The sequence below is a fragment of the Gobio gobio genome, assembly GCF_949357685.1.
Source record: "Gobio gobio genome assembly, chromosome: 8".
In the NCBI taxonomy this organism is placed as follows: domain Eukaryota; kingdom Metazoa; phylum Chordata; class Actinopteri; order Cypriniformes; family Gobionidae; genus Gobio; species Gobio gobio.
In genome coordinates, this window is record NC_137114.1 from 13930248 (window position 1) to 13942173 (window position 11926).

Here is an 11926-nt window from a genome sequence, read left to right on the forward strand (position 1 = left end):
GTCATTACGCATGAACCACAGCTCTGTTATTGTTGATAGAGAGATGCACGGCTAGTGTTGAGGAGAGAGAGAGAGAGAGACGCGCTGCAGTTTTTAGTAGTTTTGTGGAGAAAGTTTGAGGAAAAAGTTTGAGGAGAAAGTTTGAGGAGAAGTTCCTGATAGGAACTGTTTTGAGGCTTGGCACCAGTAAATATCCAAAATCCAAAGAGGCCAAAAGCGCCTGGACTTTTTTTGGAAAAATGTAAATAGTTTTGGTTCTGTATAAGTTATCATGTTTATTCCTGAGTTCCAGGACTCCAAAGACTTGAACAAACTGTTTTCCAGAGGAAATATGCTTAGCTTTTATTTATTTGTGTGTGTTTTCAATAAATATTTGAGTGATTCAATTTCCGTTTTATGTTTTCATTTGTCTTTATGGTCCCATAACTTATTTTACATTCAGGTGACATCAATGCAACACAAATATACTGACAGTGCAACTTGTCTTGAAAAAAAACAGGGTTGATGTTTTACAAGCTTTTTTAGTAAATAACACCAGGCGGAAAATTAATTGTAAAAATACCCTTAGGTCTTAAAGGGTTAAAAAAGTATCTTTTTAATTTAGCGTTTGCTGAGAAAGAATATAATAAATGTATAAAGAAACCATTTCATTTGATCTTTATTTGTCTCGCCTTTGTATTCTATTTTTATTCATTATTTCTTTATTTGTTTTAAATTCCTTTGTATTAATTGGTTTGATATATTGCTTATGTTTCTCTGATATTGTGAAGCACTTTGGGCAATTGGAATTGCAGTAAAATGTGCTATATAAATGAATAAAGTTGAAGTTGAAGTTGAAGTAACAGTACTGACACTGTTGTATGAGAACTGAACAGAGGACGATGTTTTTTTTGCAGAACTATAGATGAAATTAACTAATTTAATTACTGATGATCTATGATGAACTGAATCAAGACTGAACTGACTTCAGCTTAACCACAGTGGAAATGCATAATTTTCAGTGTAAATCTGCTTTGAAACACTCTGTATTGTATAAAGCGTAAATTAAGATGACTTGAATTGAAACATTTGCTGTTGTTCTAGAATGATAATAAACATCACATTTTAAATATCAAGTAAATGCAATTACTTTGAAATGTAATTTCTTTTGCAATAGAGTATACGACGCACTTTAACATCACATCTTAAGAAATTAGGAAGAAAACTGTACTGCCTTTTTAACCACTATTGATGTTGCAATGTGAAATTAAAGTAAATTGAAATGGGTTTAAATAGATTTTTACCACTGTAATTATCTGTCAAAGTGAACATTTGGGTCACTGCTCACTGTCCTTTCCCAATCATGTTCCCCTCTCTCCTCACATTGCTTTCTGTCGCCTCTGCATAGACGTTAGGTGTGTTATTTAAACAATTTTGTCCCTTTAAAATGTTATGTTTTGCTGAAGTGATAAGCGATGGGTTCTATAGGGAAAAATGGGATTGGGAAAAGGGAAACTCAAACTCAGGTCGCTCATATTAAAAGCTAAACTTGCTGTTTACACCACTCTCCCACTTTTTAGAACAGGTTGTTTTGTAATTCTGTCTGACCCAACCACAGACAGTGCTGGGCAGATTTGAAAGGTTTTTTTTCCATAATTAGTCACACTAAATTAACCAGTTAAATAGACAGTTCTAATAATTACACATGCACACACAAAATCAACTAAGTGAGCCCAAATGTCCAACAAATAAAAAAAACATACATAATACAGATGAACAAATGATAAAGCTCAGGCTGCTGTATATTCGATCCCTTCCCTCAAAAGCGCTTATTGTTAATGATATGATTACAGATCATACTCTAGATGTGCTGTTTGACAGAAACCTGGCTAAAACATGACGATTACATTACTTTAAATGAGTCCACCCCTCAAGATTATTATTATAAACACGAGTCGCGTTTGAAAGGCAAAGGGGGAGGTGTTGCTGTAATTTATAATAATATATTTTGTATTACTCAGTATTATTCAGTATTAAGTCTAGTTTCAAATATAATTCTTTTGAAGTCCTGGTGCTATATGTAACGTTATGTAGTGTAAATGATAAATCCCGTTTGACATTTGTGCTGGCTGCAGTATACAGGCCACCAGGGCACAATACAGACTTTACCAAAGAATTTGCTGATTTTCTATCAGTTAGTACTGGCTGCAGATAAAGTACTAATTGTTGGTGATATTAATATCCATGTAGACAATGAAAAAGACACATTGGGATTAGCATCTAGAGACATTCTAAACTCTATTGGAGTTAGGCATCGTCGTAATCATACTTTAGACCTAATATTGTCACATGGAATAAATGTTGATACCGTTGAAATTCTGCAGCAGAGGGATGACATCTCAAATCATTACCTAGTATCATGTATACTTAATTTAGCAAAGGATGCAAAGCCATCCCCTCGTTTCAAATATGGCAGGACTATCACCACTGCCACTAAAGATTGCTTTGTAAATAATCTTCCTCATCAATTTAATCTCCTCATCATCCCAGATAGCCTAGAGGAACTTGATGTTGCAACAGAAACTATTGACTCTCTCTTTTCCAGCACTTTAGACACAGTTGCTCCTCTGCTTAAAGAAGATTAAATAAAAAAGGCCAACGTCATGCTACAAACGAGCACTCTCGGGACCTTAAACAGTAGCCAGAAAAATAGAGCGCAGGTTTTTCGCATTTCGAGCATGATTGCGTACAGAAAGGCCTTAAAACTGCTAGATCTGCTTATTTCTCGACTCTCTTAGAAGAAAAGGTAACAGTTTGGATTACAGCCTGGAAAGTACTGCATAAGAAAGTAAAGTGAATTTACAGCGTAACTTTCAGTAACTATAGTGTAACTATAAAGTATGTATGTGTAGGTATAAGGGAACAATATGTAATATTTGGGGAATAAAGGGGTAACTATCATTAATTCATCCATATCCATTAGGATATGTACCGAAAACTTTTAAGTTGACTATTTTTAAGCCACTTATTAAAAAAAACACAACTTGATCCTACAAAATTAGTCAATTACAGGCCAATCTCAAATCTACCCTTTCTGTCAAAAATACTAGAAAAGGCAGTTTCCTCACAACTACGCTCCTTTTTAGAAAGAAATGGTATCTGTGAGGATTTCCAGTCAGGATTTAGACCGTATCATAGTACTGAGACTGCTCTAATCAGAGTTACAAATGATTTGCTCTTATCATCCGATCGTGGTATCTCTCTATTAGTTTTACTCAATCTTAGAGCTGCATTCGATACTATTGAGCACAATTTTTTTTTTTAATAGACTCGAAAATTATGTTGGCATTAGTGACAGTGCATTGGCATGCTTTAAATCATACTAATCTGACCGTTATCAGTTTGTAGCAGTAAATGAAGAGATGTCACACTGATCACAAGTTCAGTATGGAGTACCACAAGGCTCAGTGCTAGGACTGTTGCTTTTCACCCTGTACAGATACCACTCCTCCTACTATTATTATCATGAATATTAGAGCTATTACTACTACTACCACTAGCACTACTTCTACTATTTTTATTGTTATTATTTTTGGTATGAATACTACTCCTACTTCAAATATATTACTATTACTATGGTTGTCTCAAATTGCCTCTATCTATATATATATATATCACTAAAATATCCTATTGCTTAAACTTACCAATGTACCTGCATACATCAATATATTTATATTTAGCTGTTGTTGCTTTTGTTGTTGTTTTGTTTTTGTTTTTGTTAATCTTCTATATGTGTGTCACTGATCACTTGCCATGCTACTAGGTTTTGATAAGTTGCTATTTTTTACCTCAAAAAACTAGTTTACAGATCGGGCAAGTCTTGGCCTGAGCAACATGGATGGAATTTTTTATGTTTATTTATGATGTTGGCCCTCCATTATTGAGAAATCATGACTACATAATGTACCGTTGGTGGTTACAGCTTAATTGAGCAACATGGTCCCTCTATTATCATCCTATTTGTAACGTTTCCACTGATCCACTGGAGGCAAGTTTTAGTTGGAATCAAATGCAGTGTTTATTACATCAAAAACGTGAACAGGAATACAATAGACATAGACTTGACTTGACTTGACTTGACTTGACTTGGCATGACCAAGAAACAAGAACTCACCAGCAGCAGTGTAACACAAATAATACTCGACAAGGACACATGGCAAACACAAGGGCTAAATACACAAAGACTAATTACTAGACAAAACACACCTGTGAACGATCAGGACAATGAACCAGTAAGAACATAGCACATGAGACTAGGGAAGCACATGACATGATCACATGAGGGCACAATGGAAATCACATGACAAACCAGGAAACAAGACAATAGGCTTGTTCGACTTCACCCAGTGATGCGCAGACCGATCGGCGGCTGACTTGAAGCAGTGCATGCTGGTTAGAAATGTTGTCCGACTTGAGGCAGCGCCGATGCCACGTGACAGTGACGTATGTCAACAAAGTGCCGCGAGAGCGATTCGAGAGCAGCTGGCTAACACAGCCGGTGCAGTTTCTCGAGAGCGACTGCATGAGGCTGCAGGGGCTCTGATGACGACACAGCTGTTCCACGATTTGCCAGATTCACTGCATGACAGCGATCACGTTTGTTTCGTGTTTATTCTAAAACCTTCAGCTCCACTAATGCGCACAAATCTGTTTTTTTATAACAGTAAAACCTCCTTTCATGTAGTCGCAATGTTATATTGTCATGTTTATCAAAATATAACTGATTAAAAACATAGACCCCACTTCATTGATAGTGTAGGCTTATATGTTGAACTTTATTCTTGTACAAACACACCCTGTATTAAGCAGTACATGAAGTATTACATGACAAAAATGTCTCTGAAACATCTGTGTATTGCCAAATATTGCATTTATTTCACTTCAGCTGATAAAGTATGCAAACACAGCGCGAGCGGGAAGCAGAACTGCGGGAAGCAGAACGTGTCCGACTTCACGTCTCCGTTTGCAGCTCCTCCCCACCTGCACGCGGCTACTCTCGCCGATCAGTTGCATCCAGCCGCAGCCGATGTCGAACACACCTACAGGGAAAACATAAACGTGAAACAAAACATGAACCGACTGTGACACTATTGAACTATCAAATGTTGATGGATGGGACTTAATGCGATTTCAGAGAACGATGAACGTACTTAATCCTACCCAGATCATCAACGGGTGCAACTGCATGCACAGACCCTCCATCTTTTGGTGCCCGCACAACTTGATGCACCACGGAGCTCTACAGGTCTTAGATTTTATGACGACCTCTCACGCTATGATCCCGGAGATAAACCAGTTGACCCTCCCTCAGTGGTGCATCATGAACGTGTTGCTCATGCAGTTTCTTACGATGCTCTGCAGCAACCTTCAAGTGCTCCCGTGCCCCCTCAAATGCGGTCCCCTCAAAGTCCGGACCAGCACTGGGCCAGCTCCTTTATGGCGATTTGGTCCAAATGTGGCCCGAATCTGCTTTGCGACTGTTGTTCCCGCCCACGAAAACCCGGTCCGGGCTGATTGTAACGCGGATTTGCCGGTTCGGAGATGGATCCGGCTCGGAGTCAGCTGCTGTCTGGGTTGGGACCCCCATTCCATCAGTCACTGAGGTAACAAGAAACAAGAACTGACTGAAAGGAACATCTCGGTTACCTATGTAACCCTCGTTCCCTGAATGTTACGTCCCCATGCTACAACCGCTGTGTCGCATGGCTCCTTTTATACCCACGAGGTGGGGCGGAGTTGCGCTATGCAAATTCTCCAGACCCATGGCATTGTCATGCCATTGGCTCGTTTTGTAGAACTCAAAGGCGATTGGCTTCTAAGTGAAACCCCCATTCTGTCAGTCATTGACGTAAAGAGGGTTACATACGTAACCAAGACGTTTTGCTCTCAGTGAACTTGCGTCCTCACTGTCGTGCCTTCACACCAACACTCAAAACTTCTCCTCTTCGTTCTTTCTCTTTCTTTGCTGTATAAACAGGAACACTCTTCAGCAGCACACAATCGGTTCAATTGATCCCAATTCATCAGTGACGTACGTCGAACGTGACTGACTGAAAGGGAACCAGTGGTGCCTTATTATGCAAACATTTAAAAATCAATTGTATATTTGACATATTTATAAAATTCGTAAAACTAAGCCTATTCCATTTTTATTTAAAATATGACAGGGCTGCCATCAATTTGTTTATATCTGTTATTTTTAGGGCCTGATTATACATCTTATGTTTTTTTTTATTTTTTTATTACTGAGCCATTTGTTTTGAATCCAAACTGTAATACGAGACAAAATCATTGCATGCATTAAAAGATGAGCTGCCTGATTTGAAATGTACTGTCTAATAAGTTTTAAAAAAATGTAGATTGTCCCTTACCATTTTTGAACGTTTCAATAAAGTGAATGACTACCATCTGTGGTCTCTTTACATTTACATTATGGACAGTGCATTGGCATTATGTGATTAATTTACAACAAAACCAAAGAAATTATGAAATTGGACTCAGTACCGATTAATTTGTGTTTTCATGTGTTTTTCCTTACCTGAATAGTATTGGAAAAGCACTATAGGAAAAATTAAACATGTATGACAAATTCATCAATTAACACTTCTAAACTTTTGAGTTGTTTCCACAATCATAAAGTCTTACAGTGTTGAGAAAATGACCATTTTGCTCCTGTGCTATTCAATCAAATTCAAATTAAAATACTTACTGTATGTGCATCACAGATACTGTCACTCAACGGTTGTTGAGAACACACAACGAAGATGATTAGATTCAAAAGTCTTTAATGTATAATTCACACAATGTAACTCAGGAAAACAACTCTGAGACACTGGAACTTAAAAGAGAATACAAACTCAAACAGAACATAACTGGGACCGATACAAAGCATGCCTTTTGTTTTGATAATGTTTATTTTTTTAAACTGAATGTTGATAATATGTTATACTTTACTAGCTGATGTATAATGTACAAACTACACATCATTTGCATTTGTGTATAGGTTCCCATCTCTATTATATGTTTAAGACATGTTTTCTAAAGACATTAACTGCGTTCTTTTTTTCTTTGTATTTATCATGCATTTATCTACAAAGTATCACACAGCTTTTATCAAAACTATAGTTCCTTGTATAAAAGTTCTGTGTTCAATGTATTATCATGTTGTAATATCCATTCGTTTGTAAAAAGCCATTCAGTTTTTTAAAGAATAGACCTTTGCATTATTTATAAACTTCAGAAATGTTTGTCTTATTTCTTTTGTTCTCCATCCATAGATTAGTGGATGTAGACAACTTGGAAACAATAAGTATAGGATGCTTATAAATATACGGTTGCTAGAAGAAATGTTATTCCTTATTCTGTACGACAAAAATGCAATCAAAGCAGAAATCAAACTTAGTGTCATAATAATAATATGAGTAATGCAGGTATGAATGGCCTTTAAATGAGTCTCACCAGATCTAAACACGGAAGAAAAAATCACAACATAGGAAACAGTAATAAGAATAAAATCAGCAGTTGTTATAAGGAAAGCAGACAAAAGTCCTACAATATTATTAACAGATATATCTCCACATGCTAACTGAACTAATGCCATGTGCTCACAAAAAGAGTGATCAATGACATTTGTTACACAAAATGACAGTCTTCCAGCCAGCGACACCATGGTGACAATAAGGAGTCCATTTCTCATTACTGGCACAACAACAAACTTTAGAAAGTTAGAGATTTCCATATATTTGTGATAATGAAGAGGTTTGCATATTGCAAAGTAACGGTCCAGTGCCATCCAAAAAAGCAAAGTAGATTGAAATGTTCCAATGAAATGAAGGCCAAACATTTGTATCAAACAACCGGTCAGAGAAATCTCACTCCAATTAAATAAAAAGCTAAGAAGCATGTTAGGTACAAAAAATACAGGCATGATCAAGTCTAACACTGCCATAACACCTATTAGTACATACATAGGAGAATGCAGAGACGGTTGAGATTTGATTAAATATATGAGGATAGAATTTGCTGTGATAGCTAATAAAAACATCAGAAAGAAAGGGATAAATAAAAAAGGCCTCCATTCTCCTAGGCTGTAGAAACCGACTAATTTGAACTCAGTGAATGATATATTTTGTGCAGGAAGATCCTTCATGCTGATAAACTCTTCTGCACACACAGTGTTTTGTTCAAACAAATGAAGCTGATGAATCTGAGAAGAGAAATTATACAGTAGTTGACCAGGTTTCACTTTTTAAAACATCAATATACATCATTGTCATATGTTCTACTAAGCCAAATATCATCTCTGTAGTGTGAAGCCAAACCATTGCTTCTGTACTGCTAATGCCAATACAATGGAGGAAAAAAACACCTGTACCTTAATTACCTTTTTTTTGTATTGTTAAACTGTAATGCAAATTTACATGATACATTTGAAACTTCAACAAGTCAGAAGTGAAGTAATTAAAAGTAAAGTAATAAAAGTAATTAATTGTATGACCACCATGAAATTCATATATAACTGCAATAAACCCGATATTATATTTAATCTACTCATTAATCTGAGCTCTTCATATTACATTGCTGAATAGGTACAATTTATTATTTTTCAGAGGTGTTATATGCTTTACTTGTTAGAGTGAAATGAAAGCTTGACACATATCATGCTCTCTAAAAACACTGTTGTGTTCCCATGAGTCTGTGTGCTACTCCCAATGAAGAACAGAGTTCGCCATCACCTGGAGTATCATGGGGTTTCAGTTTCTGTGTCAGTGGAAAGTGTTTTCTGAGTTCTAGGATTTTTCTGACTAACAATCAAAAGTCATCACAAATACAGTGTGAAATAAAAGATTAAAGGGTACATAACACACACAGTTTCTATCTCATAATATTGGGTACCTATAGAGTATTATTGCAGCCTTCATATCTCCGAAGAGTCTTTCGTTTTATCATATTTATAAAAGACAGATATGCTGTACCAATTCTTTCCAAAAACAGCCAAGCTTGTGCAGGCGTGCAGTGGGCGGAGCTAAAGAGTACATGCACACAAAATACATCATGGCATTATGCCTGGATAACTTTCGATTCACTATACGTTCGTGTTCAGTGTCATACTCAGAATTTTTTTTTTTGGAAACTTATTTGAATCCTGAAGGAGTGTATTTGGCACAGAAGTACTCCATCATACGTCCAACTCGTTTTTTGAAAATTTGGCCATGTTTAGTATGAGAATCCAATTCTGTGAATAAGTCAGAATGCATGAAATAGCATTAGACAACACCCCCCCCCCCCTTTTAGGAGTTAAATTGTGTTGTGGTTTATTGTGGGGGAGCTGCCCAGCTTTATATGGCACATAATTAACACACTTTATCGGTTTACCTCCAACGGGATACTCGCAATAGCAAGCTAGTTTCACCAACCGAATGTTGCGTGCATTTATAGCTGAAGCATGGCAGCCACAAACATGTCATGAAAGTCGAGTATTGAGAAAGAAGATCGACTTGCACAACTATGGCAACAGTACGGGTGTTACAGTTGTCCGGTGCAGCAGTGACGAGGAGAGTTGGGACTTCCACAAAGATAGGTTTATTCCAAATTAACATAGGACAGAACACCACACAACGTGTAAGTACAACAGGAAGTATAACTGAGACCAGACAAGGAAGGAATGAACAAGAGGGAACTAAATACAAACACTGATGACTGACTAACGAGGGGCACAGGTGATACAGATGAGGGTAACTAAACACAGCTGAACAGAACTAGACTAACGAGGGTAACAAAGGAAACATGTGACCGAAGTAAACAACACGACAGAAACACAGATATGTAACAACGGGTGCCTTTATAATGTGACATCCATCATCCCCATAGTTGTTTTTCTTCTGAAGTCCCGTTTGATTGTGCAAGTTTCTGTGTGATCTTGTGTCTGTGGAATTGCCACTGTAAAATCCTTACTACAATCAGCAGGTGTGTGGTCTCGCAGTCTGGCCAAATCGCCTAGCGTGTCATGTGTGTTCGGAGAATTATAATGTTAAAAATCGCTTGAAACTGTCCTTATGTGTTTGGTCTCCAACGGTTTTAAAATTGATTAAAGGGTAACTTCAGTGATTTAGCATTATGCTTTGTATTTAAACTGGGTCATTTATGTAGTAGAAATGTGAAATTATTTTTGAATTTGGTGCCTTCTAGACTGAGAAAAGACAGAAAATGTATTTTTGTCTTATGTGGATGAAAGACAACAACTCCCAGAATGCACTTGCTTCGCTGCCCTACGAGGCCACTCCGTACACCGCCGTTTTGATCTTCATGGTAATACAATAATTTTGTTCAGTTAGAGAATAAACACTACAATTAAAAACTGAACGTGTGTATTTTCAATAAAGTGTGAGTGAGCTGAACGAAAGTCATGGCACAGACACAGTAGTGTCAAAATTTCATTCACACGAAGAGTTGAGCAGAACTGAGGTAACGTTAAGCGCTAGTCTGGCACGTTTTCAGATCGCATATGGAAGCTAAACTATCACAGGAATTAATTGAAAAGTTGAAACACTCACTTTGCTCTGTACCGCGCTCCGTTATTATGATGGTCCGTGCGGCCGTCTGTGTCTACATTCTGTGCGTGAGATCTCTCCCCTGTGGGCGGGTGGATAACATGCGGAACAGCTCCATCTAGTGACTGTAGTCTTTGCCTCTGGCCAAAAAAATCTTCCGATGACGCAAAATGACGATATTTGGAATTTTTCCAGAAATAAAATGCATAATTCTCTCGTCTCAGGGGGATATGAGGGGGGAAAGTACCATCATTTGAATATACTACCGGGTTTCTACTGATACAAAGCCTAATGCTAAACCACTGAAGTTACCCTTTAAGATTTGAAAATCATCTGGTGTGTCCCAGGCCTAACCTAAGGAAGCTAAGCTGACCATTTGTGATTCCATTACTTCAACCATTTTAAAGTTCCATCAAGTCTAGGCCTATTATACTGAGAGACATATGGCAGGGCTGAGGAATAAAAAACCCAGTTGACGAGTTCCCAAAATAACCCATTTCAAATCATGTCTCCATGTCAACTATAAAACACAAATTTATATGTGTATTATTACATGTTCAGTCAATAGGCGTGTACCAAACATGATGCATTTTCATCCACTCATTCAATAGTTACATAATTGCATGAATTGTGAGTAATATACATGCCTAATAGTCACGTGTATTCAGTTGCAAACACACTAACAAGCTATGTCGAAGGCTATTTGAATGAAAGTCCAATAATCAGTGATTTGCTGCACTCCATATGTGACAGTTTCTGTGAGCTTGATTGGAGTTTTAGCTGTGTCGTGGAGTTAATTTACTGGTCATGCAAAGACAGAGATCTGGTTTGTTTCTTTGTCTTGTGAACACAACAAGTCCTCTGTCCTTTCTTTAACTGAGTTTCGAGTCCATAGGAAGTCAGCTCTCAAAACTAGTAGCTCCGGGCAGAATCGAGCCCCCATCTCCCTCGTGATCGATGGCCGATTTCCTGGAATCTGGAGCTGAATTGTGCTTTGTGAACGGGGATGTTCATTTGATCGAATCATTGGAAGATTCATTAACTATGTCTGCACCCATAATTGCTACATCCCACTAGAGGATGATTAAACAACTTACAAACTTTCCCTTTCGAGGTAACTCACGCTGCATCCAGGACACTTTGGGAAAAAAAATATTGTGTGCTTCTCCCTGATACACATGGGGATACACATGATTTCTATGTTATGTGTTTGGGAGTGGAGCATGCTCTGTCAGCCCTCGAGGGGGCTGACTGTGAGCATTACGAGAGACTACCAATTTGCATGCTCCATTTCTGCCTGTCACTGTTTGAGGAGAGGTTCGCGTTCCCTGCGGAAC

The 11926-nt window shown here is 37.6% G+C and overlaps 1 protein-coding gene across 1 annotated transcript; it reads right to left on the minus strand.

The window, feature by feature from the left end:
* Positions 1-7234: 7234 nt before the first annotated feature.
* On the minus strand, positions 7235-8188 carry LOC307130289 (olfactory receptor 52K1-like; the record flags this gene model as incomplete). Its single annotated transcript, XM_079823258.1, has 1 exon — positions 7235-8188. The coding sequence occupies one exon, from the start codon at positions 8186-8188 to the stop codon at positions 7235-7237; it is 954 nt and encodes a 317-aa protein (XP_079679384.1).
* Between the last annotated feature and the right edge of the window lie 3738 nt (positions 8189-11926).